At 41.4% G+C, this 27,251-nt stretch overlaps 3 protein-coding genes across 13 annotated transcripts in view; 1 reads left to right on the top strand and 2 right to left on the bottom strand.

Annotated features, from left to right (window-relative positions):
* The window catches only part of VPS35L (VPS35 endosomal protein sorting factor like), a 48,958-nt gene extending 48,003 nt beyond the window's left edge, over window positions 1-955 (bottom strand). The window contains 2 exon segments of the mRNA XM_064672927.1: window positions 754-892; window positions 895-955. Of these exon segments, the coding sequence (XP_064528997.1) occupies window positions 754-892; window positions 895-940 (185 nt within the window). The 5' untranslated portion in view covers window positions 941-955.
* Window positions 956-1,176: 221 nt separating this feature from the next.
* CCP110 (centriolar coiled-coil protein 110) lies at window positions 1,177-19,838 on the bottom strand. 8 transcript variants are annotated; one of them, XM_064672921.1, is made up of 16 exons: window positions 18,823-19,838; window positions 18,396-18,717; window positions 17,209-17,365; window positions 16,099-16,227; window positions 13,093-14,722; window positions 11,997-12,121; window positions 11,674-11,857; window positions 10,859-10,995; window positions 10,387-10,503; window positions 10,030-10,131; window positions 9,656-9,772; window positions 9,405-9,484; window positions 8,750-8,812; window positions 7,777-7,836; window positions 7,126-7,208; window positions 1,177-3,483 (listed from the first exon to the last, which is right to left on the bottom strand). In XM_064672921.1, the coding sequence occupies exons 3-16, from the start codon at window positions 17,353-17,355 to the stop codon at window positions 3,431-3,433; spliced, it is 3,027 nt and encodes a 1,008-aa protein (XP_064528991.1). In that variant the 5' UTR covers window positions 17,356-17,365; window positions 18,396-18,717; window positions 18,823-19,838; the 3' UTR covers window positions 1,177-3,430. The 8 variants fall into 8 exon arrangements, with proteins under 8 accessions (XP_064528991.1, XP_064528992.1, XP_064528990.1 ...); XM_064672922.1 differs by lacking the exon at window positions 18,396-18,717; XM_064672920.1 differs by lacking the exons at window positions 18,396-18,717; window positions 18,823-19,838 and adding an exon at window positions 18,202-18,331.
* A 225-nt stretch (window positions 19,839-20,063) lies between these two features.
* GDE1 (glycerophosphodiester phosphodiesterase 1) lies at window positions 20,064-26,663 on the top strand. Of its 4 annotated transcripts, none has more exons than XM_064672938.1 (6): window positions 20,067-20,403; window positions 21,555-21,730; window positions 22,978-23,083; window positions 23,783-23,875; window positions 24,493-24,704; window positions 25,104-26,663. In XM_064672938.1, exons 1-6 carry the CDS (start codon window positions 20,149-20,151, stop codon window positions 25,249-25,251), a joined length of 990 nt encoding a protein of 329 aa, XP_064529008.1. In that variant the 5' UTR covers window positions 20,067-20,148; the 3' UTR covers window positions 25,252-26,663. The 4 variants fall into 4 exon arrangements, with proteins under 4 accessions (XP_064529009.1, XP_064529008.1, XP_064529011.1 ...); XM_064672941.1 differs by having other exon boundaries at window positions 20,085-20,403; window positions 21,559-21,730; XM_064672940.1 differs by having other exon boundaries at window positions 20,315-20,403; window positions 21,607-21,730.
* Window positions 26,664-27,251: the final 588 nt, after the last annotated feature.

Raw genomic sequence — 27,251 nt, 5'->3', positions numbered from 1 at the left:
CATATTACTTTTCTTGACTCCACAATACGCTTGATTTCTAGTCTGCTCAGGACTATAACCCATCAGCCACACCAAAATTTAGATATATTCCATGTATTAAAAGCACAGTAGACTCAGGAGAGTGAGCCTTCCACAAAGAGAAAACCAGTTTGTTTGTAATCAAGAGTTTGAAGAAAAATTAACTAAGAAAATATTTTTATTTTGTCTGTCAGAGTGCCTGCTTTATTATTCCTCTCCATAACAAATACCAGATTGTGAGTTATTCTTTTTAGTGCAGCTTCCTCAGCTGTACCCCACATTCTCCTGCAGTGATACTGCACGTTGCTAGAAGCTGACTCTGCCTCTTCAGTCAGTAACTCGTGTCTACTTCTAAAGAGCCTGCAAAAGGTAACTATCAGAGATTAAACTGTGCTCGTAAAGCTAAATTCACTGCAGGAGATGTTCACCTCCCCCAGCGAGCAGCGGTAGCAGCGCTCCCGCAGTGACCCCGCCCGGAGGCGGCGGGTGGAGCGCTCCTGCCCCGCACCGGCGCCTCGCTCCAAGCAGGACACGCTCCGTGACAACGCACCGGGCAACGACAGCGGCCCTCGGGGAACTGCCTTACTTATTACAGGTTAAAATGAGCCCACAGCAGCGGGCAGAGGCCAGCGGCCGGGCCCTCTCGCCCGGCTCACAGCTGGGCCTCCGCCCCTCAGCGGAGCTGCCTCCGCGCTTAATGTAACACCAGCGTGTCACATTATACATGAACCTGACCTGCACCCTCCGGCTTCTCCGAGAGCCGCGGAGAAAAGCGCCGGGCTGCGGTCCCACGGCAGTGGCTGCCCCCTCTCAGGCCGAGCGGCCCCGAGCCCCAGGGACAGAGCTCGAAAGGGAGCTTCCCCCACTGGCACACGGGGGGCCGCCCCGCCTCATCCCCGCGGCTGTGAGGCTCGCGGAGCATGGCGGCTGCCCTCGCCCTTCCGCGGGAACCCGCAGCCCCTCAGCGCCCGCCGCCGCCCGCCCCTGCGCGGGCGGGGAACAGGCAGCGCCCGGTCCCCCGCCGCCCACCGCCTCACCAGGGGAACGCGGCCATCTTGCGCCCATCACATGACGCCGGGGGTGGGCGGCGCCTTCCGCCGCCATTTCCCGCCCCGCCCCTCAGAGCGGGGAGCGCCTGGAAAAGGACAAGGCAGGCAGTTCTTGTTAAAGATTCAAAGTTTATTGTGCAGAATGCTTTAAGTAAAAAGCAAGACTGGTGAAAAACGAAATAAAAGTATAAAAATAAATAGACTTTTGTAATGGCATCACAATTTCACAGAAAATAAAAAGATAAATATGTATAAATACAAAACATCAAGTACAAAAACAAAGTCTGGCACTTGCCAAGAGAAAGGCCTCATGAAAGTCAAAAAAAAAAAAAAACCAACCTTGTGCTACAGTGCTTTATTACACAGTGGAAGCATGCTTAAAGACAAAGAAGTTTAGATGTGAAACCCAAGCAGAAAGCAAACATTCCTTTCTACTAACACACTAAACCTATTTGTGCATCAACATAGTGCCTATGCTAATAATAAATACACCACATAAAACATTCTTTAAAACCATCAATCCTATATCAACAGCACCTTTTGTCTCCTATGACACAGGTTACTCTTGCCATTGTTAATTTTTCCCCTGTTGCGATGTATTTCACTCCTAAGGAAAGCTGAGAACCAAAACAGGGCTGTGATGCCCACTGGGTGAGCAGGAAGCTTGCCTTGGGCATTTTCTGTACTACAATTGAGATTTTAAAGCACCACAATATTTGAAGGAAGGAGGCAGGTCCTACACTGGTGAAAACTTAAAATTTACACCATTAGGGGAGCCTCCTGCCCCAGGCTTTCAAATAAATGCCACAGCAGAGAGCCACTGAGCAGTGTCATGCTTCAAAGTGCTTGGGCAGCATTTTTGCCATTTTCCAAGTACACAATTTGAGTAATTTACTGCATGGTATAACACACCTGTTCCGAACAATGTCACTATCTGCAGAGGACAGACTTGGTGGCAGATAAAAGCTATAACTGGTGCCACAAGCAAGCCAATCACTCATCACTGCTCATGAAGGTACCGTCCTCGTCTCACCATTAATGTTCCTCTTTCATGCTGACTATTTAACACAATGAAATTTTCAGTCTTTTTTCTCTTATATCCATGTCAACACGTTACAAAGCCTCCAAAGTTAGTATGTTATATCAACACTGGGAAATAACAAAATATAACCTATTTCACATTCCGGCAGTCAGTTCTCTACTGCTGAGGTTACACAAGCAGAGCTTTTCTCTCTAAAACTTTGTCAACCTCATGTCTCAAGTTCATTAAAAGCAGGTATAGAATCATGCTCCCCTCAAGTTGATGGATAATATCCATCAGTTGGAAGACTGAGGTAAAACATGAGCATGATCATTTAATGTTAGATATTCATAAATATGAAAGATTTCGTTGGGATTTGGTAGGGATTCCCCATTCCCCCAAATCATGAATTCAGCACAAGGGCCTGTTAGATCACGGTAAAAGAGAAATTGCTTAGGAAAAATTGCAACTGTCATCAATGAAATGTAACATATCCGAATTACTATTACGGACTGAAATTACTATTTAAGTCTGAAACAGTAAAACAATTAAAATCTTGCCTTCTTGAGTTTTTGTAGAACATACAGGTCTCCATCGCAGCCAAATGTTGTTTCCATCAGAAAATGCAGTAGACATCAGGATAAAAAAATCCCAGGACTCTTGGTGGTGGTGATTTGATCTATCACAAGTATAAATGCACAGTTTTGGTTTAGTCAGTGAAGTAGGTCCATCTGCCCAGCACTGAATCTGGATCCATGTCTGTCCAGCTTAGCAGAAACGCAAAACATTTTAGGTCATTAGTACTGCAATTGAAGTAAATCTCATTCATACAGAAAGTACATTCAAAACAGCTGGTGACAAATTCACTGATGTGACAGTTCACCTCTAAGTTTGGAGGTTTTTTTCCCATTTAGCTGCTTTAACTTTATGGTACGAAACCAAATATATACCCATGACTTACTTATGGTAGCAATCATACACAGAAATTGCAATTTTAAGTAATGCAAAAGCATATATCAGACACAAGAATTAGAAAGTGTTAAAAAGTCACAAATTACTTTCATGCTGCCCTATGGTCATCTTTAAATAAACAAGACTATGAATGTGTACACACTAGTATTAACATATAATAAGTTCTAACATGCAATTTTTCCACAAGTATTAGAACTTCAAAATCCTTTATTACTTCAATATGATTGTATTAATGTGTCTTCTGAAAATGACAAAGTAGGTTTATAATTTCTAAATATACATATACATAAAGAAGATGCAATATTTAAAATCAGTGCTGAGAATGCCATCAGTAAAAAACAGTCAGTTTATCCCAGTGAGTGCTGTCTTCTTAAATTGTCACAACATTTGGCTTCTTTCTTTGGGTTCTTCCTGCATATGCTCCTAAAAATAAGCAGAAACATTACCATTTTACAATTAATAGTACTGGATTTTGTAAGAGGATTATCAAAAGAAAATAGCTGAAAAAGTTTAGGAAAATTTTTTTAAAGCAGTAGTATGTATACAGTGATTACTTTTAAAATATTATTACATAATATTACACCCAAAATGCCTTAGAAAAACCACCTATAGTTTTGAAAGTTATGACACTTTATAGCACTGCCTTCCGCAGTAACTATTCCAAAGTGTTTTCTGCTACTGTTAAAACATCTACAACTACAATTCATACGTTTTTAAAAGAACTGTCACATCACCAAGACAATAATCACGTGGCTGATAAGTTTAACTATGCCGAGCACTACTTTTAAACAATCTTATCAATTAAAAAAATATTATACAAATCAAATACTTAAGATAACTTTCCTTTTCCCCAGCTGCCACGTTAATTAAACCAAGAAACAGTTGTAGGTTTCCATATGTCAGTATGACAACCAGAATTAGAAGTGCAGTATGAATAAGGTCATCAGGCAGAGCCCTTATAAAAGGAAGGCTGCTCAAGTATAAAAATAATAAATAAGTCTTTACACGGGGAACAAGTATACACATACATATATTAAAAATCCACATTGTACTATGCGTAGCACAAGTATCTTCCAGTAATAAGGGTTCAGCACTGCAAGCTGCTAAAAAGTAGCACAACTCAGCATTCAATAGGTTCAAGCAGTTACCCAGAGTGTGCAGCAGTGTGAGCAAACATTTACACACAGCAGTGAAAATTGTACCACAGGGTGCAGAGCGGTGGGAATGGAAGACAGCCATGGAAGAGAAATGACTACCAGGCAAGTAAATGAATGTGACAAAGAAGTGCCAGTCCTTTTCAGGCTCTTCAGTTACTCTTGGTCAGAGCTGCAGTGGTTACTTACAGGTGTCCAAGGGCTACAGTCAGCACAGGGCAAAGAAGCTTTGGAAATGCCCAGAGACCTCACCACAGCAGGATCCCTCACACCTCAACAGGTTCCCACTACACAAAAGGCATTCTCACCGGCCCAGCACTCTCCAGTGCTGGACTCTTCAGCTCACCTGTGATCCTGTAGGACAACCAAGCTGACAGGCATGGTGGTTTATCAGAGATTTAACACTACCCCTTAACTCGCCTCAAGAGAGCTATATAAAAAGCTCACACAAATAACAGGGTATTATGTAATAGTATATGGAAGTGCAAAAAAACCCCAGCAATCCAGATTAAGGAACTGCAGAAGGTAAATTTTATTTAAAAAAGTGACAGTCTTTCTGAATACAATTATCACCCAACCTTTTCCAGTGGCAAGGGGCAATCACATGAAGCCTCTCTCCTGGGACAAAGGACAGACCTGCTATTCACATGACAGGTTTGAGGCTTCCTGAAGTGCTGGTCTGAACACTGACACACCTCACAGCACACACCTCCTCACACTGCCCTGCACACTGACACACCTCACAGCACACACCTCCTCACACTGCCCTGCTCAGCCGCACACATGTGTGGGAGAGACCACACTTGGCCAACTGCTGCCACCACCCAAATACTCCACATGCCTCATGCCCTGTATTTCTTCTCCACAGAAGAAGAAACTAGGTAGAAATAGAGGAGATGAACAGGTCTAGTCGTAGGACCAACCTGATTTCAACTACCTTCTTTCTAACAAAATCAGACCCCATTAAATGCGCTGCCTGGCCCAGCTTGCAGGCAATTGACTGAACATCTTGGTCCTATTTAAACTAATTAAATTAAAAAAAAATAATCAGCAAATAAGACTCTTCACTGATTCACAAGTTTGTACTTCTGCCTTTAGCACAGAACTTTGGATTGAAGGAGTAAAAAACAACAAAAACCGAATTTAGGATTGCCAGTTGATTCCTAAACAAAATGCCTTCTTGCCAGAAAAAGACAACAACCAGTCGCAGTGGTATTAAAGCTACAAAGCACTTTGCAGACAGAATTTAAAACAACAACGAGGAGAACAAAGAAAAAAAGTTGCATGAGTATATTATTATTTTCTTCAGAGCATTTGTCTCATGTCTAAGTTGAATATATTTATAGCAGGTGTATTCTACTAACCCTCCTTCCTTTTTTGCCCCTCTAATAAGCACAATTTAATTGGTAGTCATACTGCCAGACCTTTCACTAGTCACATTTTACCCATCTATTAAGTGTTCCTTTAGAAATAGGTTAGATTACTTGTACTAAATGAATAGTAATGTGTAGTCCCTGTTCTTCAGCACTCTCAACTACTAGTTAATAGCATACATTATTGCAAACTTGCAGATGAAAACTTGCCTTAATGGCTACCTCTGGTTGCTAAAATTATGTTGCTAACTTTATTTTCTTCTTTATATTTCAGGGAGATTATTTATTATTTCTGCTAATTTTTCTGCAGTGTCACTGAACACAACAGAACAACTGCCTTGCTCCACTTCAGTGGTGACAGCACTGCCAGGAGAATTGACAGCAGAAAAATAAATTAAACCCTGGTTATCATCACATTGTTTGCTATTTTATTTTCCCTTCTCTCTAAAATGTTATATATATATATATATATGCATACTGCCTTACTATACATCCTTCTGTAGCCACTTCTCTTGACTTCACGAAGTAGTATCTGGGAAAACATCACATTTGAACAGTGTAAAACACACTGCACTAAAACTTGCAGATACTCCTTCCCAGCATTGTTCTGGGGCAGCAATGAATAAGAATTTCCCTTATAGGAAAGTTTTGATACTTAATACATAAAGATAATTCAGATCACTACAGAAAACAGTCAAAATCCTACATTACACATTTGCCCCATTAAGCCCCAAAATTCCCAATTTTTATACTTGCCTTGTGGAGAGTATAAAACCTATATATTACATATATTTATATTCTCTTTTGAGAAAAAATCCAGATCCAGATCTTAAACAGCTTTAAAACCTTTAAAACTTTACCTTTTGATCAACTGAGGTTTGTCACTTAAGAAATTTAAAATCTGATTAAAAAATAGAAACTGTGTATGATGTTTCATAGTGTTTTATTCCCTTCATGCCTGAATAGGCTGAAAACAGAGAGGTTCAGCACTATTATCAAATCTTTTTAATAAAAGGCAACCAATCAATCGTCTCCATATGCAAGCAGAGGAATACTCTACTTTTAAACTTGGGTCATTAAGACTCAAACATCCTGCAAGATGCTACAGTAATATAGATAATTTTAGGACTGTATGATGACTGAACACCCACTGATGAGTCTGGAATTGTCCTTCCTGCCCTTTCAACAGACATATCTACAGAACTAAGACTCAAATGACATGAGATTCTAATCCAAGTCTATTTGGCTACAATCAGTTTCTCAACAGTTACAGTGAATATGTCTGGCAACCTCTTTTATGACTGGGCATCTGGTGAGTGAAAGCAAATGAGCTGTGCAGCACATTCTATATACTATGTTTATAGAATTTGAAAGTAGATGGTTAAGTTACCAGTCCGTGTTTGTTGAAGAGATAGGTTAGATTTAAGACATAGCAAAGCAGGTGCGCAAGGAAAGGAAAACAATATATTGCCCATTTACTTTGTCTAGATACTAGTAACTTATTTACTATAAGATCCAAGCACCGATTTTCTACACACCTGAAATGGCCTTGTTAGACACTCTGCTCTCTGAGGCCTTCTTTCTATTTTGCTCAACCCCATTCACTGAGGTCTTAAAGGTTCTAATTAAATATAAAAGAGTTAATAAGTCACTTGCAACAAAGTTGAAAGGCTGTATAGAAAAACATGAGACACTATCAAACTGTTTGTAAACATGTTTCCATGCCAATGTCCCACAGAGCCTCCTCCTGAGTATGTGTGCAGTTTCTATCAACATTATTATGTCTTATATAGATACATTAAGTAGGAAAACATCTCCCCATGAATGGATTTGTAAAACTCTATTCAAGAAACTGATTCTGTTCAGACACTGTGACCTTACAGTCAACATATAAAAATACACATATTTCATTAAGTGGAAGCAAAGCTTCATGGAATGAACGTTACAAATAGAAATGCTGGAACACAGTGTAAATGAAGACATACACAAGAGGGTGACAACATTAAGTATTTTCTTGCAGTATAAGGTCAAATGAAGCTTCATCACTGTCTCAAAATACTGGGAGAAGTAATTATTTTTACTTTGAACAACAGTGACACCAGCATGTGTAAATCTTACTGAGCAATCACTGTACTCTTGTGCTTTGCATTTACTTTCATCTTTAGGCTATAAACACACTGTGCTCTTACCCTTGTCTGCAAAGCAGTCTATGAACCGGGGCATTCTGTCCTTGGTTTGGTTGAAGTATGCTGTTAAAACACAAACCTTTATTAGTGCTTTTTCCCTTTAAAAATAAAAACCTCACAAGGAATACCGAGTTATGCATCATGTTTCACACAACAAGTTTCAGCAAGGCTAACAGGCTTTGTAATGCACATGACGTGTAGGCAAAGTGGCTGGAATTAAAATTCCAGAACAGAATTCCTACTTCCACTATTTAAAACAAAGAAAGGAAAAAAAAAGTGCATGTACAACTCCTTGAACAATGCCCTGTGTTCCTAGTCACTGATAAGGACATAAAGGAAAAAAAGGACTGAGTCACACTAGTCACTGAAGACTGAACTGCATGAGTAGACAGCATGTCTTCAAAGCTTTTGGGTAAACATGGGACAAAAATTGTTTTTAAGGGATGCCAGGTATCTGACTTTTTATACTAGAAAAAGGTGCAGATAGGCCTCATAAAAGAGTAGCTGCTATCTTTCTGAACAGCAGGTACTGAACACTAATTTCTGTGATCTAAGCAAACAATCACACCATCAAGGAGCAAGCACTTTCCTTGCAACAGAGAGCCACTTCTTTCCTGACAGCTTCCTAAAGATAACCATTATGAATGATCCACTGCAAAGTAAGGGTATTAGGAAAAGTAGTAGTGCCAAACTGAAGCTTAACAGTCTATCTCAAAGAAAAACCTTGAACCTGAGCACAGAGACTTAAAGCCATAAATAAATAATTTCTGAAGAGAAAATTTTAGAACTGACTCTGAAGGAAACAAATCTTTTCTAACGAGCTAATAAACACCTTTCTTAGGTCATGCTCAATCAGATTTCATTACTGCCCATCATAATAATACCAGGAATTGAGCTGATTGATGGCAAACCAGAAATACAGATCACAAAATCACAGTTTCTTAAAAGCATCCAAATACCAGTAACCATCACCCACCGGCTTTCAGGAGTTTTTTGTTTTATGATTATTTTTTTACTTGGTATTCCCATTTCTGAAGCCCTAGAGAAACAAAAGTATTGAAACATATTTCAATTAAAAATTCATCATCCAGGTCTTGAACAGAAACACTCAGAGAATGCCTACAACAGGAACTACACCTACATGTGTCAGAGCAGTACTACAGATTATCACTTCTTTACTCAAGTGTAGGAGCAAGTGTAATACAACTATTCAGCCCACTGTGTTGCAGGATAATGCCTGCTACCATTCCCCAAAAAACTCTGCTAGAGATACTCTATCAAGTATCTCTATTGCCAGGCACTTTAAACTGATAAAATCACTTGCAGCACTTTTTACAATTTGCAAATTCAACCACAAACTAAGCACCCACCACTGGAATCTAGCATAAATGCACTACTTAGAACAAATATTTTTCTCCTGTACAAACAAGAAGTCTCTTAAAAGTAAGAGCAAAATACTACTAGCAAGACTCCGAACACCTGGACAGCTTTTTATTCATTGTTCCTAGGAGAGATGTTAGCTTGCAAAGCTGTTACTCCAAAAACTTCCTGTCCCTATTTCCTATGTCTCCTATTCATCATTTTGCACCCTGCCTCCCTCCCCCCAGTCCCAAGGGGAGAGCAGCACATACTTCATGTACTTCTTCCTGTCCAGAGATTTCTGTGTAGCTGTTGAAAGTGTCACTCGCTCTCTCGGGCTCTTCACTTTATCCTAAAAAAAAAAAAAAAATAAAAAAAATAGATATTGAAGAAAGTTATTTGCAAAAGCATAAACAATTTAGATCTAAGAAATATTTTAGGGTGCAAGTAAGAATCTCTTAAATGTAAAATGATTCAGACTCAAAGTCTTAAGACAGTTTACATCCTCTGGAACACAACACACCATTTGCCTGAGCAACTTCTCTTTCCGAACTTCACGATCGTGACGCAGAATATTCATCCTTTCTGATGCATCCATTGTAAAAAAGATGTCATGGATGTCATACAGAGCAGCTCGCAGCTGGAAAGAACAATTAAAATTTTAATAAAATATTTGGTTGAGGTAACATGCCCATGGTTTTGATCATCAAGCTCTTCTCAAACTAAGCAAAACTCTTTGTAATTTTGAAATCTCTCATTGTATCAGCACAAAAATTCTCTTCACAGCCATAGTTTAAAATTTTTTACTCTAAACAAAATCACTGTCGAGGTTTTAGGTATTCATATTGCAAAAACACAATAGCTAGGAAAGGAAAAAAACGGTTTAAATTGTGTCACCTGAGCCATTACTCTTTCATGAAGGGATGCATCTTGTGCTGACACACTTCCCCTTTTCAATGGGGCTTCAGACTGAAAATTTTTTATGAACTCCAAAGTATCCTGGGAAAGATGAGAAAATAAGATAAAGCACCAAGCATAACCCTTCATAACAAGGCAGTTATTACAAACAGTACACGTAGGACACAAATTCTTTGTTTGACTTGGACCTAAGCAATGCAACACAAACATGTTCATGTAATAGACATTCCCCAATTCTTCTGAAAGCAGAAAATGCATGATTTCATCTGTCAATTGAAGGCAGGAACAGAAACAAAGAGGGGGAGAGGCTGCATAATACCAAAAAGCTGATCTTACTTTTACAGTTTGCTTAAGATGTTTCAGTTTTTCTGTCTGCAGGAGTCTACGAGTGAGAAATCCCTTTGCCACAGCAGTGATCTTATCAAACTTCATTTGTATCTCTGGACTGAGAACCTTAAAAGAAAAACATTTTCTAAACTTTTGATTAAAAGAGCAAGAATTATGAATTATTTCTCAAATAACATCAATCACATGACAGAAGTTCTCAAGTAAGAAACAAGCTGTTAATAAAGTTTTGGCTGGGCCAAAAGTACCCACTGTAACTTAAAAGAAGCAACGTATTTTTATATGATTATTTTGCATATGTGAATGAGAAAAATATTCTATACAGTTCTTTTATGTAATCAAAGTTGACATAGGAAAGGATACTAAAATTTTCGGCGACATTTATTACACAGCTATTATAGTTACCAATCTCTTAGAAAAACATGAGGGTTTTTTAAGATTTATATCTTTTTTTTTTCCTTACCTGAGACCACCTAGTTTTGATTCTATTAGCTGGCCTGGATACTGAGGTTTTTATGACTCCACTACCTGATGGTCCCCAGAGATAGAATGAAGTTTCACTTGTCGAAGAAAAGGTGTTGGGTGTTGTATGAGCAAAACCTGCATGCAAAGCAGAAGACAGAGTTCAACACACTCTTCTGCCAATGAAGTAATGACTAAGTCTGTGTGTACACTCAGCTTGGGGGCAGCAGCTTCGCTGACAAGGTAAATTATAGGCAAGAAGCAACCTGAATATTTCTGTTCATTTCCATGCAAGATTTGCTAAACACGAGACAGAACAAAACACTTCATAATGTTCTGGAACAGGTGAGAGGTGTTCCACCAGCTACAGCTGCACTGTCTTGCAGTCAAAATCCCTTGACAGAGCCCCTCTAAACCATCTCCACAAATGTGACCACATTCCTGTGCAGCTACATGGCACGGGAATGAACCTTCTGGGACGTGACACAAATTCACATCCTCATCCTTGACCAAAAGAGTTTATTCTTGGCTTGTTTTCCCTGAACGTACCCTGAAACAGTTACATAACGAGTAAAGTACAGGGAACAGTTTGAGGATGGCTGAATCTGTGCTAAATGCCAGTGACACAAAGACACAACACAGACTTTGTTTCACGTGTGCTGTCCACGGCTGAGGGCAGCAGCTGTCTGTGCATCCTGACCAGCCCTGGGGCAGGAACACTGCACTTATCAGTACAGAGGGGCAGCTAGTCCAGTCAAGCACTGTAGAACAAAATATATCAAACACTTAATCTATATTCTTCCCTCCCAGTTTTACCAATGCTGGTGGAGTTTGTGTTATGGACTGTCTCCAGCTGAGACTGCACACTTTCCAGCAAGCCACTTTCACTTTTTTTCCTCCACTCCAACTCCATCCTACTGTTAATATTCACTTTGGAAATCTCTATTTCCGTTGTAGTAACCTTCTTTCCTTTCAACTTTCTCTCCTGCTCTTCCAGTTCCTACAAAAGGAAGATTCAACCATTAGACTAATCTTCTAACTCTGCAAAGCAACAGAATACACATTTAAACCCAACTGCTTCCTGACAAACTTCCATACAACACACAACCTTTGCTTAGAATTTTTCCTTTCAATCTTACCTTCTGCAATTTCTCCTGTTCTCTCTCTTGTTCAGCTATCAGAATTGACAGTTGTTGTGCATGTTGTTCTTCAAGTCTCTTTCTCATTTCTTCAAAGGCCAACATTTTAGTTTTTAAAATATCTTCTGAAAAAATACGTAACAAAACATCAAATATTAAATAACTTCTATGTGGTCTTTGCCAGAGACACGCACCCTTTATTGGAAGTAATTTGCATCATCAGTAAAAAATAAAGATGTCTTTGATATCAGGTTTCCTTGATACCAAATTTCCACTGGTAAGGTAAGGTAAAGAACCTCAAAATTTACTACAGTCCTTCAAAATATTTGCATGGTCATATTGGTGGGCTAAGCACATGAATGAAACAGCAGTAACACCAACTCAGCATATATTAAGTAAGGACACAAAAAAATATAGCCCTAAGAATTGTTACAGTTACTTGAGTGAAATAAAATGATTTATGCCACTTCAGCTTGATTTGGTAGAGACATATACAGATGTAAGAGTCTTGAATTTGAAGACTATACCTTTATAGTGACTTCCAACCCATTAAAAGGTATTTTCTTTTAATTTACACAGGCTGTCTTTTCTTTTAGTAGTCTTATTAAGACCTCATGGAATAAGACAACTTCCTTAGCAAAACTAAATTCCAGTTCCTAGATTCAAATGGGAAATAAGTATTTGTGCTGTCAAATTATATTCTTGAGAATAAACACAGAATCCACAAAATTTATGCGCAGTGTTTTAGCTGATGTTCCCTCATAAATTGTTTAATCAAGTATTTGTTACAAATAACTGACTCCAAGATTACAGATTTCTGACTCCAAGCAGCTCCTAAGACAGCAATTACTCCACTCTGCAGCCATTAAAAAATGGCCCAAGCAACAAGCTGAATTTCAGAATTTGTCATTAAACATTAGAGAAATAATGAGGTTACTGAAAATAATTTACATGCACTAAAATTTTAGCCTTTTTATATACATACATACTTAGAAACACTGCTGACTAACAATCACTGGGGTTTTTTATAAAATATCTATAAACTGAAAAGTAAGCAGCACTGAGAAGTAACCCTCAACTAGAGGAAATCTTTTACCTTTTGCCATACTTTCAGGGGTAATGTAAACTGATTCCACAGGATATTTCTGTTCTTGCAGCCACTGCTTCTCTTGTTCTTCCATTCCAACTCTCAGAACACAGGAACTGGTTTCTGTTTGGCAGTTGTTGGTGTCCAGATCAAGCCTACGTTTTACCTTTTCAAAATTTTCCTGAACCTGCTCGTGTGCTGGGGAAACACTTGGAGTATCCATCTGCTGTCGTGCATTCTTGCTCTGCATTAGCAGCGGAGACGGGTTTTCAACGTCATAAGATTTATTGAGTTCCACTGTGGAATTAGATTTAGTGTTTTCTGGCAAAACGGGCGCTTTCACTTCATTCCCAGCTGGGATCTTCTGTGTTACTGCAGACTGACTGACGGCAAACGGCTCAGTCAGTTTTGGAGCTATGATATTAGTACTGGTCTCTACTCTATATGGCCCTCTGCTGTCCAACACCACCTGTCCTTCCACTGTAGCCGACACCATTCCTTTGCTTTCCCAGAGCCCAAAGGAATGGCGATTCGGTTTGCCAACCCCCAACCCATCACAAGGGCCTGAAGAATTCCTGTTGGCACCAGGAACTCTGCCAGGGCAAACCATATTGAAGTCCACCATGAACTTTGGCACTGATTCGGACACGTTATTTTTATCTGCAATATCTTGCATGATTAAATCCATGGCTCTACCCTTGCCTTTAGGACTTAACTCGTAGGCATTCACAGGGTTATTTATAATGATGTGTCCCATTGATAAAGGTCTCGGGCGCCGTCGGTGCATTTTAGGGCTCATGCTTGGCTCTGGGCTTGGCAATTTGGCGTAGGAGCCTGTGAGGCTCCTGACAATGCTACTGTCACGCTCAAACATGGAATTCTTTTTAAATTCTTCGTCTGAATCTGAATCCACCAAAGGGGGCGTTCCAATTCTCATAGGTATGTCCACTTTAGAAAAACTGGATAAAGAGGACATACTTGTGTTATTTGTGTTTGTAGAGGCACCTTGGAGAAGGGTATTTGATTTATTAAGACTGGGTTTATCAAGCGTCTGAGCAGTGCAGCTCCTGCCTGTGAGCTTTGCTCTTTCTTTCGCAGGGTCGGTGGTTTTAACACCGTCATTTTCTTTATCTGAATGACTTTCACTCATGCTCCTCTTTGAACTGCCTTTTGAGGTACGCTTGCTTTGCTCTCTCTCTATGTACTCCCTGGATTTCTTTATCAGGTTCTGAAGACTCATCACACATGGATCTTGGACATCCTCATCTGACAGCGACCCCGCTCGCCCCTCTTGCTTCTGCAGAGCGTGTGATGTGAGCTTGTGGCACAGTTTGTCAGGAGAGGCAGTGCTTGGACAAGGGACATCTTTCAAGAAGCGACTCTCACTTTGCTTTGAAGACACATTTTCTTCTGTTGCTTTAACTACTTCTGTCACATGTGATGTCCTCTGCCCTGCAGTGCCTGATGGTGCAAGTTCTGGTGCCTTTTCCAGGTCCGTGGAACCGTGTCTTTCAGGAGAGCATGCCACACTGACATCTGATAGAGCTGTGAAGTCAGTCAAAGCTTTTGAATCTGAGTCAGGGCAAGAATTCTCACCCTCCTGTGCGTTCACATCACTCATGTTAAGTCCTTTCTTCATCTACAAAATTCAAATTGAAAAAGAAAAAATAACATTTTCAATGAAATCTCAGATTCCTGCAAACTTCACCTGAATTTAAAAAAGTAATAAAAATAAATTTAAAAAATATTAAAATAAATAATATCTTAACAACAGTAAAAATTTTTAGTTGAACTGTTACTGATTTCCTACAAATTACATATAATACAGAGTTCTTTGCAATGAGAAAGGGGTCATTGGAATTAAAATATAAATTTCAATGATGGTCCACTTGGAATTTTTACTGATACCAAGTATCTGAATACAAAGATGCTCTTATCTTTTTAAAGTAATTTGGATATATTTAATAATTTTATGCCTTCAAAATATCTTGCAAGATTTCTCTTAAAATAAGAAAACATGTTTACATCAAATAAGAAATGTAATTGAAAAATTTCAACAAGAAATATAAACTAACCTAAGGACAACCACAAACAAATCAACATAATTCCTAATAAAAAGTGGACTATAAAATAATTTTTTATTTCTTTACTAATCCAGAGACAACTAAATATGAGTTTTCATTTGTTCAGTACTTGAAAAACAAACTTCATTTAAGTAAGAATTACATGTTACTTCCAGCCAGCATTTGTTTAAAAAGATTTTCACACTACAATTATCCTATGTGCTGCAATTCAGTTAACAAGACACCTTTGAAAAAAAAAAAAAAAAAGAAAGCTTGCTTATTTTTGTATTGAATGTATGTTCCTGGAACCCCAAGCCAGATGACTGTTGCCACATAAACTCCAGTGAACAATGCAAAGCAGTGTTGTTTGTCACCTTGGTAACTCAACAAACTCAGTGTTAACTGTACTTGTTTAAGCAACAGGTTAATTTAAAGGTTGCATTACAACTGTTTCAAGGACAACTCCTTGATCAGATATATTTAATAGTCTTTTCAATTTAAGCCTCTACTAAATCCATCATTGAAGTAGCAAAGAAAACAATACAGTTGCAGTAAAATTGTAAAGCACACAATAGAATTACAAATTGTTGAGATGGCAATTTTAATTATTTTCTGATTACACTGTAAGCTCGCAAATAAAGCAAGTTCTAACACCAGGGGTTTGTTAATTTGTGCTTACAATCTAGTTGATTCCAACACAGCTACAAAAGCAACATTGTGGTCTGTCTTCTGCATATAGCAAAGCAAGCAGTGAAAAGCAGGTCCCCTCCATTACAATGAGTATCACCAAATAATCAATTATGAGGACACATAGCATGAAGTACTAGCAAATGCTGGTTGTGGAGAGTTAACTGCTATTCATTTCAGAAGAGTTAAACTCCAGGACTTTCTCAAAATGTCTCTAAACAGAGGTTTTCTGTAAAGCTATGAGGTGGCTTTGGACTAACACTACCTGGACATTTTCTACAATCTCCTGAACACGACTCAGCAAAGCTCTGTTCCGGGAGTTCCGTTTCCTGGTCTCTAGGTCCAATGCTTTCTCCTTGTATTGCTGTATTTCCTTTTTCTTTTCAAGGCTAAGCTGCAAAACAGAGTGTAAGAAATATGGTTTATATCACTAAATGCAAATTTCAATACAGAATTACAGAAGTAAATTAGAAAAAAAACCAAGAGAACAAAACAATTAGAAGACTCATCTGAGACTTTGTACACCTGTTAAATTCCAGTTTCTTGTCAACCAATTATATCTTTTTTAAAGGGAAGATGCGCAAAATGCCTTCTTGGCACACATGCAAATGAACATGAATTTAAAATGTCCATTATAAAAAATTTCCATGAGCATTACATGCTACATTACCAATCTGACACAGAATTCAGACATTTTTTCTACCCAACTTTACAATATCCACCCATTTGTAAATTAAGAATATGACAATCTATCATTTAGTCTGCAATTTCTATCATGATTTTTGGACATTGTTGTTAGAGTCTCTCTCCATTCACACTTCCCACCACACAAACAAGAAGTCAGCTGCAGTACTGCAGGAACTACCAACAATCTTCAGCTTGGCTCTGTTTGCATTAGTACAGAATGACTTAACATAATTGATGAGCCTAAGAAATACATTAGGGTAAGATGCAAACAACATGCAAAAAAAATTTACTTAAAGGCTTTTAAACCATCTCAGTATTTCCTATTTTCACCTTTTTTTTGACACTGTTAAACTAACTCACATGTTCAATATTTGAAATGTCACTATGATAAAGTTAAGCCCAGCTATAACATTTGTCAGTTGAAAACCACAAACATTTGTGCTCCGCTTATGAAGATAACAAATCTCCAGAAATTGCAAGCAATGCAGTCAATGTGGGGAAAAGAAGTATATTTTACCCATTCACTTTTTAAGATTAAGGTTAGGAATGCTCAGAACACACTGAGCAGCAGGTCAGATGACAGCTCACCCAGATACCTTCAGCAGAACTATTACATGTGCACATCAAAGCTAGTGCCAATAGCAGAGTTAGCACACCAGGGAGGAAAGGGGGGGAAAAAAGGCCTTACCAGAGGGGAAAGAACAGGGACTCCATAGAAATGAATGAGGGAAATATTTTTGTGCTGAACAGTAAAAGAAGTTTCTCCTTTTATTGCCTCTTCTTGGATTCTGGAAAGATGCTTCTTACAGAATATTTCATAGTCCTCCATCTTCATGTTAACTAAGCTGCAAAGAATAATAACATTACTCCTCCATATACCTCAAAGACCTTGAAGGGAAAACAACATCACAACTATTTCTGTATCACTGTGTTCTAGGAAACAAATTCTACACCAGAAAACCGAATCAATTTCTCTTGTTCCTATCATTATGAAAAGCTGCAAAGCTGTTCCTTATTTTCCCCTATAAAACCAGAATCTGCATATATGACCAAAAAATGATGATCACAGGTACATGGAGAAGAAAGCAAGTGTTGAGATAACGAGGATTTACAGAACTACACCTGCTATAGATAATCTCAATTTCCATCGAAGACTAAACCTTTGAGATCTTCCACGACAATCGGACAGATCCTACGTAAAAAAACAATAAATAAAATTACAGCCGAATTGGGAAAAAAAAAAAAAAAAAAGGAGGAAAAAGGCGCTGGTATTAAAGAAAGAACAGCCTTTATGATTAGGGGGCTGAGAGGCATTTGTGTCTTACTCCCGTGAGTCTCCGTCCCGATACGGAGTATACATACGTCTGCATGAAGAGATGCCAATATTGCAATGAAAAAAAAAAAAAAAACCCAAACCCAAAGATAAATTACAGCCTTGTTTCCCTAAAAGCGCCTACACATCTGACACTGCTCGCTCCCACCGGAGTGAAAACCCAGAGCCCAGCACCGCCCGGCAAGGCCTGACGGCGCTTTGTTCCCCCGCTCCGGCCCATTCCTGCCCGCCCGCCCCCAGACACCGAGCCCGCCCCAGGCCGGGGCCGCTGCCTCGCCTCCCCACGGCCCTCCCCGCCTCGGCCGCCGTGCCCCCGGCCCCCGGCACAGCCCCGGCCCCGCTCGGTACCTGCGCGGGGCTCGCACCCGGCCCGGCCCCGCTCCCTGGCGGCGCTGCCCCAGCGCTCCCCGGCAACCGCCGCCCGCCCGCCCGCCCGGCCGCGGGCCCGCAGCGCTGCGAGCACGGCGAGCACGGCGAGCACAGCGAGCCCCGCCCCGCTCCGCCCCTCGCTGCGATGCCGCCTCCGCGACCTGGGGACAAACCTCTCGGCTTGGCCTGCCGCCGTCTGCAGAGCCCTCCACACAACAGAGCCCGCGGGGCAGTTCCGCAGCGCTTAGGCGACCGCCCAGCAAAGGCAGCCCTGGCTCACCGGGATGAGAGGGGATGGAGCGCCATCCTGCTGCTCTGATTTCCAACCATTTCCACTCGTAGCTCTCCCGGACAAGTTCCCCTGTTAGCGCAGGTGAAGTCTGTTCTGCTTCATCACATTAAATATCACACAGCTGTGCAGCCCTTGTATAGTGCAGTCCTTCTATAGTCAGGACAACAAATGTGCCGCCACAGGTATCAGTTTCATGGAACACGCTGTGATGAGGAAGATAAACATGAGCACCTGTTCACAGGTTCTGTCAGGACAGCATCCCGGCCATCCGGCAGCCAGCCGCCAGTCCAGGAGTAGGTAACACTCACCCAACAGGCAGGTCAGGTGGAAGGAAAATCCACACTTGTTCGCCAGCACTTAGTCCAAGAAAAATAAATTTAAATTTATGGAAACGCCTAATTTCCAGTGAGTATTTACAGCTGTTAAAGCTGTCGTTCTTGTTTCAAAAAACAACTTTGTCGTCTGTTACCTCTTCAATATGTTAATGATTGTTGAGGGTTTCTTTTTTTAAATCTTCATCTTTAATCTTAACAAATGCTGTTGTTTATCAAAAGATTTTTTAAATATGTATGACATCTAATTAGACACTCCATTATTTGTTATGCATATGCATATATCTCTCTGATTTTTCTTCAGCTACACCTGGCAGAAGCACAAAACCACGAAGAGAATATCCGAGATGCTCAGAACCAGCTAGGACAGTATGTGACAAATATCTCAGGTATTAAAAAAAAAATTAAATCCCATTTAGAAGATTGCCTGGTGCCTGTTCCACCTCTGGTCTGCAAGAGTTTCTCGCTACAAAGTCAGTTTTTTCACATTCTCCCCCACAGACACACACACACACACACACACCAGGAAAAGGGTCAAAGTACTCATTTATGATAATACAAATCTAATACAAGCTATTTCCTCAGCTTTGCTATTCTGCTTCTAGACTGCAGAAACCCAGTTTCTAGAGCCTTCACTTCACTGTTTCCCTGCTCTTCCCTGTGGATTCTTTCCAGCTGCTGACACTCGTGTCAGGTGGGAAAGGTGACCTTCCCTGTCCAGCCTCTGTCCCGGCAGGAGGGCACTGCCTCCTCCTCCAGTGGCTCCCGGCTCTGAGCCCTGGCTCTGGCCTGTGGGCAGGCACGAGTGGGCAGCCAGCTTTATAAGATATACAATACATAACGCTGTATATAAAATCACAGCAACTAAGTGAAAAATAAACACTATCGATGCTACGTTTCTAATTAGTTAGCATAGCTGCGAAAGCCCTCACCGCTCCCCAGACACACAGCTGCTGTGCGACTCTCTCGACAGCAGAACTTCCTTCCCATTAACAGCATTTACAAAAACACGCCCCACCCCACCACCGCCCCCTTTTTATCGGAAGCACCGCGCGTTTCCCAGCAGCGCCGCCGGGGCCGTCCCTGAGGGATTGCCCGAGCCCCGAGCTCCGCCCCCAGCGCGGGTGGGCGGCCGTTGGCGGGCGCTGCGGGCGTTGATTGGCTGCGGGCGCTGACGGCCGAGTGCTGATTGGCTGGTGCCGGGCACGGGGGCGTTGCCGTCGCCTGTGTTCTGAGGAGAGGCGGCGGCCGTGGGTCCGGCCCCGATCCCGACCCGATCCCGGCCCCGGCCCCGGCCCGGCCATGCTGTGCCACGGGGACGGCCTGCTGAGCTTCCTGACGGCGCTGCTCGTGGTGGTGCTGGCGCTGAGCCGCAGCCCGACGCTGGCGTGCCTGCTGCCGGCCGGGCTGTACGTGGCGCTGCACCTCCTGTCGCTGGAGCCGCCGGCGGCCCGGAGCGCCCAGCGCGTCCTGCAGCCCCGCGGCACCGCCGCCCGCGTCGCGCACCGCGGCGGCGCCCACGACGCGCCCGAGAACACGCTGGGGGCCATCAGACAGGTCAGCGCGCCCGGGGGGCGGGCGGGGCCTGGGGCGGGGGGTGGAGTTGCGAGGCGGAGCTGCCAAACGGTCCGCGGGGCCTCGCGGAGCCCACATGGCCTGGTGGGTGAGCGGCGAAACTGGTGGGCAGCGGTGAGATCTGCTGGGTTGTGTTCGGTGATGCGACCTTCCTGCAGGCGCCAAGCCTCCCTCATCCTCAGTATTTCCCGATGTTCTTCCAGCATCCGCAGGAAGCTGTGTGGCTGGTCGGTCCTTCGTCCCCAAGGGGATTCAGATAAGATCTGAGTCTTGTGGGAGCTGTTATAGCCTTGGTGCTGATGGATATTTCAACAGCACAGCAGTTATGAAATACTGTCTTTTGCTGATGTAGCAACAGCACACAGAGAGAGGACAGCAACTCGGATAGGTTGTGCTTTTTAAACCTCGAAGATCTGTAATGAGAATCCAGAGTTGTGAGAAACTCTGATACTGGGAGAACTTCACTGTGTGCAGCCCTGCCATGACTTGCTGCTGCCCCACCTCCAAGGCATCAAGGCACAGCCAGGGTTCACAGTGTTCCTGAGAGGGGGTTACCTCTAGTGCCTACCTGGCATTTGTCTTTCTGGTGCATTGTACCTTTTCCTAGGAGGGCGTTTGGCTTTTGGAACAATTGGTCTTGATTGCACTTCACTCGAGTGTTTTCCTGAGGAGTCCCTGGGAAAGAGCCAGGGCAGAAGCAGGATATGTGAAATGTTCTAAGGCAGCCTGGCTGCTTCTTCCTCAGAGAAGAGTGTTTGCTGTTATCCTGTAGATTTTGTAAATTGTAGGCATTTGCTTCCCTTCTTTTTTAGAAAATGACATAAGGACTCCAGGGTTATTACATCAGAAGGAGTGAGCAGGATTCTTTTCTGCATTTTTATCCTGAAACAGTCCCAGTCCCAACATTATCACTATGGTTTTATCTCTAAAATAGATTGTATTTCTGTTGATCTATGAATGCTCTCACAATGGCTTGGATAAAACCTGCTTTGCTCTGCAGATGAAGCTTACTGAAAATAACATTATTATTTTATTATTTTTGTTTCCCAGAACACAAGCTAATTATAGCTGTACATATATCATATATATAAAGCTGTCTCTTGTGTATATGATTTTTAAAATTTTTTTTTAAGGCAGCTGAGAATGGAGCAGCGGGTGTTGAGGTGGATGTTGAATTTACTGCAGATGGTGTTGCCATTCTAATGCACGATGATACAGTGGAAAGGACAACTGATGGGTCTGGAAGACTGTGTGACTTGACTTTTGATGAAATTAGGAAGCTTAATGCATCTGCCAAACACAGGCTACGGTAAATGATCTATTGCTATTCTGAAATTACAGTTTGAACAGTGAAAAATACCATTCTTGAGAAACAGAATTATTGATTTGATCTATCACTGATGAAAATTTTTGTAAATTTAAAACTCAGTCCCATATGTTACTTTGATTATAGAAGCATATGAGACTATATCTTCTTACCCATTGTTACAATAAGAACAGTGAAGAAGAGTCAACTGGCTTTCAAGGACAAAATTCCAAGGCATCTAATGTGAAACAGGTCAATCTCTACAAAATCTTGTCCTAAATTGACTGCAGGACACTAAAGATGTGGGGAGATTCATGATATGTCAAAATTGGCTCAAGGAATCGCTTCAAAAATTAGTTTTGTTTGCTTATATTTCTTAACTGATTGTGCCTTGGGGATTCTAAGCATCATGTTTATACTGTTGAAAAGGAGCTAGACAGATTTTAGGTGTCTCACTGTGACCCCCATGGCTGATTAGGTCCTTCCCAGGGGCATGCAGGGGAAAATATTTTTATACATTACTAAAAATTTGCTAACAGTGCAACTTCTGCAGTATCGTAAGTGAATCCATTTCAGAGGAAGAACTTGTAGTGTGTGCTCCTGAGACACTGCATTAAGGAATTCCAGCCTCCTGTAAATGTGCCACCCGTGGGTCCGTGGTACAAGAGTATCTTCCCCGTTACTGGAAAGGTGATCACCTGAGCCACACAGAGAGAACTTCCACACAGGCAGCAACTGCTGAGCAGCTGTTGTTCACTGTCACCGTGTCAGGAATCCTTTACTGATGGGTGAAGCTGATTGTGCTGCATCCTCAGCTTGTCTTGCCTGTTCTTCCAGGATCTCTGTTTCTGGCTCAGGGCTGGGGAGCACAGTCAGAGCAGGAGGAAGGCAGCAGTTGGGACTGAATGCTTGTTTGTGGGAGTTGGGGAAGGAGGTGAAGAACTGAGGTTAGTGTTTGGATGCAGAACATGGGGCTGGTGAGCATCAGATTAGAACTTGAATTTGGAAGGATTTAACTGTGGGATTAATCAGTGAGATTCTGAGGGAAAAGGAGATGTGTACATATCCCTCCACATGTGCAGTCTATTACTGGGTGAGAGAGAGACTGCTGACACTACTGGATCCCAGCTCTAGTGCTACTGTAGCAAACTGTGTTTAGGAAACAGCTCTGTGGTTGGGGGTATGTGTGCCTGCGTGCATATGTGCATGTGTATCTTGACTGCATTCCAGTGAGTTGTCCATTTCTACAGGAGCAAATTCCCAAGTGAAAAGGTACCAACCCTGAGAGAAGGTGTTGTGGAGTCCATGCGTCACAACCTTACAATCTACTTTGACGTCAAAGGCCATGCAGATCAGGTACTGCTCACTTATCACACCTTCCCTCACACCTTCTGTGGGTTTCTAACCTGCTGTTGTGGTGGTCTCAAACTGATATGTCTGGTACACACCCTTCTTGAATATGAGCGGGACTGGGCCTGCTGTTTGTGTCATCCAAAGTTGTTCTGGGAAGCTGCAACTTAAAATTAGCACAAGCTGTGTGTGTGTGTTAACGTTCAACTCACAGCACCACAGTGAAACAAAGCAAATTGAGTTTGCTGCCTGTGCTGGGGGGAGCCAGCACCTCATCCTCAGCCTTCAACAAGGGATCTGTAATTTGCATTACTGAAGGCAGATGATCAGTCAATAACATTTTATGCAAATTAGAATTATTTTTTCTTTAGCATAGCAAAATATGGAAATACATTAATTTCCCTCTTGAACTAAACCCTGAGTAGTATGTCAGAATTATATCCACATTGTCTTTGAGGGTATTTCAAACACTGAGAATGTTGTAAACGGAATCACAAAGAGGACTTCTGTTGCAAAAAAACTCAAAATGTCATTTCTGTGTTACTGCTATAAGCAAGATGCTATTTTTCTTCTTCCCCCTTTCTATTTCAATCTTGCTACACAAAACTGGAAAATGTTTTTAAAGGGCATTGTTCTAGAATGACTCTGCAGTGTAAATATGAGTGTATGTATAAATATAACATCTGTGCATGTCTCTAATTGTAGGCAGTTGATGCCCTGAAACAACTCTACCTGGAATTTCCACAGCTCTATGACAGCAGCATAGTCTGTTCCTTCATGCCAGATGTTGTTTATAAGGTGATGTTTCCTAAAAGTTTATTTTGGATTTTTTTAGTCCTGCCTGGTAATTTCAGGGTGGTATAAAACTCCCAGTTCCAGGTTACTCTTGGGTTGTTAAAATTGCCAAGACTTTTAAAAGCAAATGAAGCATAATGCATAATCTTATTAGATCAGTCTACTCATTAAAGGCACATGTGAATCCACTGTAGGTCCCTCTATTCTGAAAGCAATGCAGGAAAAAGTGTGTTGCCATTTCAGTTGGTGTATGGCCAGGTATCTGTGTGCAAGATACCTGCTAAATAAATCTCTTATTTTGATGTAAACATAGACTATTCTTAAAACTGTTTCCTAATTGTCATTTCCACTGCTACTTACTATGTATTTTATTCCAGTATATACATTGCATGACTGCTGTGTAATTTTTTTTTTAACATAAGAGCAGGTGCTTACTCAGTATGTTTAAAAAAAAAAAAAATCTCATAAACAGCTTTCCAAAATAGTTACAAAAGGACCTGGAGGGGAAGGGGAGAAGGATTCTGGTAGAGCTGCAAACACAAACTAGCACTTTGTATCTCAAAAACTGTATTTAATGCAGCTGGGCTTGTGGATGAATTCCAGTCTTCTTGGTCTTGCAGATGAGACGAGCTGACAGAAAGGTTGTGACAGCACTTACACACCGGCCCTGGCACCTGAGTCACTTGGGAGATGGGACACGCCGCTTCCGTTCCTTCTGGAAGCACTACTTGTATGTGGGGATGGATATCATTGTGGATTGGAGCCTGCACAGTTTCTTGTGGCGACTGTGTGGGAATTCAGCTTTCCTCGTACAGAAAAATTTTGTTTCTCAGTAAGTGTTAAAGCTTGCTCATATACCAGGAGATATTGCCATTCTATTATAGGGTGGAGTTAACGCAGGATGTGCTTATCAAAATGTTCCATTTAGTGTTGGGTAAGGTTGTTTTGATAATTTCTTTACTCCATGCTATTTTATTATTTTAAGCCTCTGTCTTTTTAATCTGAATTTTTATCTTATGTTAGATTCTAAGTTTACTTTCAAAGAGGAGAACTGTTACTTTTGCCTGTTTACAATAACAAAGCACAAAAAGATGATGTTGCAAAAGAGGACACGCTGTTGTTCTTGGTGCCATACTGACGCAAGACTAAAACCCAGATGTAGCTTCAGCACTGTCTGCCTTCTCTCTGTGGTGGTGTCAACCTCCTCTTAGAATGTCTTCATCCCTTGCAGGGACTATGTAAGTCACTGGTCTTCAAAAGGAATTCACGTGGTTCCCTGGACAGTGAACACGTTTGCAGAGAAAAGCTACTTAGAAAACGTCCTTGAGTGCAGCTACATCACCGACAGCCTGGTGGAGGACTGTGACCCTCACTACTGACCCACCTTGCACTCCCTCCCCAGCCTGTCCATTCACCATCCACAGGGCATCCAGCAGTGCCAATGGACCACTATAACAATGGTTCTGGGAAAAGGCAGAGCAGCAGGTTTTTTCTGCCTGTGGTCAAGCCTCAAATGTAGAAAACCCTTCTGGGGCACTGGACAGAGCTGTGGTGCAGCCACACACAGTCTGAGGGAATTGCTGTAATGTGAAAGAATCGGATTTGACAAGCAAACTGGGCCAAACCTTGTCTGTGCAGGTGGCTTTATAATTCTCTGACTATTCCTTTGCTGTGTTTAAATTCTGGTTATAAATTCCTATTAGCAATTTTTGTTGTCAAAATTTAAAGTCATACCTTGATTTTAGTAATTTTAACAGCATGATCTAAAACTGTATAGTAATTTGAGGTGGATTTATGGTGTCTTTAAGACATATGCATTACTGTTCTTAAAACAGAACCTGAAAGTAATGGTGCCAAAATAGAGGGTGAGTATATTTCCTTCCCCTGCATGGAAAGATGGCTGTGCTGCATCCTGACAAGGAAGAAAAAGCCACCTTTCCATGTGGAATGTGAAGGCTGTAAGAATTAACAAATAAAACTTGTTTAGCTTCTTATCTTCCAGACTTTTTAAAAGAGCTAAGGGAGCATAGGAAACTCTTTCTTCTAATGACACAGCACATGAATGTATTTATTTTTAAAAGAAAGGTATATATGGAGTGCTGGTAAAAGGTAGAACAAATGGAGCTGACATGTCTTTTTAGTTTGCTTATTGTTTGCATGATTGAAGGGCACTCAAAGGGTTATGGAAACTGTAATCCAGATTTAACTTGAACTCCAAAGAGTCTGCCGTTACAATAAACAAGTATCTGAAAGCTCATGGGAAGGGTATTCTTTTTGAGCCATGCAGCAGTGCCTTGGTGTAAAATGTCAAAATTAGTGCAGATTCATGCTATGTTCTGCCAGGGATGATGGATTTTCTGGTTGTATCTTGAGCTACATACAAGCACAAAGAAGCACAAAGGAGGTGGTTTTCCTTGTCAGGAAGACAAGGACCTCTTCCATTCATGTCACTCATCCACCCTGCACTGCAGAAGCAACAATCTCAGCCTTCTGGTGCACATCCTATAGCACATGTGCATTATGTTCAGCTTCTGTTCAGCCACTTCAGTGAGTGCTGTAGCCTCTACTGTTACTGCTGAGCCTGACAGGAGCTCCCCATGTGGCCACTGAAGGGCAAAAGACTTCACAGCAAATGGCCCTTGCTCCAAAGGTCCAGTTTTAGTTGTTGCTGGAGTTGCTGGCACTGCTGAGTCACATCCTCAGTGCAAACACCAGGCCCACATCCAATACTCACAGCCAGACTCCACAGCTGTACACACAGGGAAACAATAAAATTGAATCTGGTCTTGCATTTTGTGTGAAGTTTGTCCTTTTTTCTGTGCCTTTGGTGGCTGGTTTTGGGTTGTCTTTAGCCTAAATTACAAGCAAGAGGAAAAGATATCCCTCATTTTTATGTCCAAAGAAATGAGGGAGGAATAAACCAGGCAGTAGTAGAAAATGGGCTAAACAAAACAAAACAAATTATTATGATGGTAAAGTTGTGGCTCTGAATAAAAAGAAGCTGCGTTGTGTCTCAGTCATGCACGGTAAAAAAATAAATCTCTATTGTGTTACTTCCAATCAATCCTTTATGGGAAAAGATGTGAAAAATTTTAGTTTACAAGCAGTGGTTTTACAGAGATGAGAATTTTGATAAGTAGTCACTCTTAAGAGTTCCGGGAGCTTTTAACATTAAAGCTGCTTTTCAGTGACTGTAATAAACTGTAAAAATGGCACAGAAAAGTGAAAATGGAATGGAAGTCTAACCTCGCTCACACAAATTATTTCCCAGCCATTACAATCTGAGTCATTAAAAACAAGTGCACTTTAATTTCCTTCTGTGTTTATTTAACCAATACTTCAGGTTTGGCTTAGATCAGATAAAATCAGTTTAAACGAT

The sequence above is a fragment of the Pseudopipra pipra genome, chromosome 16, assembly GCF_036250125.1.
Source record: "Pseudopipra pipra isolate bDixPip1 chromosome 16, bDixPip1.hap1, whole genome shotgun sequence".
Taxonomy (NCBI): domain Eukaryota; kingdom Metazoa; phylum Chordata; class Aves; order Passeriformes; family Pipridae; genus Pseudopipra; species Pseudopipra pipra.
This window is presented reverse-complemented; position numbering and strand designations above follow the sequence as displayed.

What these genes read in the sequence shown, in the direction of transcription:
- GDE1 (XM_064672938.1), top strand. Translation starts at nt 20,149, where the DNA reads ATGCTGTGCCACGGGGACGGCCTGCTGAGCTTCCTGACGGCGCTGCTC. An exon ending in CGCTGGGGGCCATCAGACAG is followed by an intron (nt 20,404 to 21,554) that starts GTCAGCGCGCCC and finishes TTTTTTTTTAAG; the next exon opens with GCAGCTGAGAATGGAGCAGC. An exon ending in TCAAAGGCCATGCAGATCAG is followed by an intron (nt 23,084 to 23,782) that starts GTACTGCTCACT and finishes CTCTAATTGTAG; the next exon opens with GCAGTTGATGCCCTGAAACA.
- CCP110 (XM_064672921.1), bottom strand. Translation starts at nt 17,355, where the DNA reads ATGAAGATGGAGGACTATGAAATATTCTGTAAGAAGCATCTTTCCAGA. An exon ending in CCCTGAAAGTATGGCAAAAG is followed by an intron (nt 12,122 to 13,092) that starts GTAAAAGATTTC and finishes GTATTTTTTCAG; the next exon opens with AAGATATTTTAAAAACTAAA. An exon ending in GTCTAACAAGGCCATTTCAG is followed by an intron (nt 3,484 to 7,125) that starts GTGTGTAGAAAA and finishes GCTTATTTTTAG; the next exon opens with GAGCATATGCAGGAAGAACC.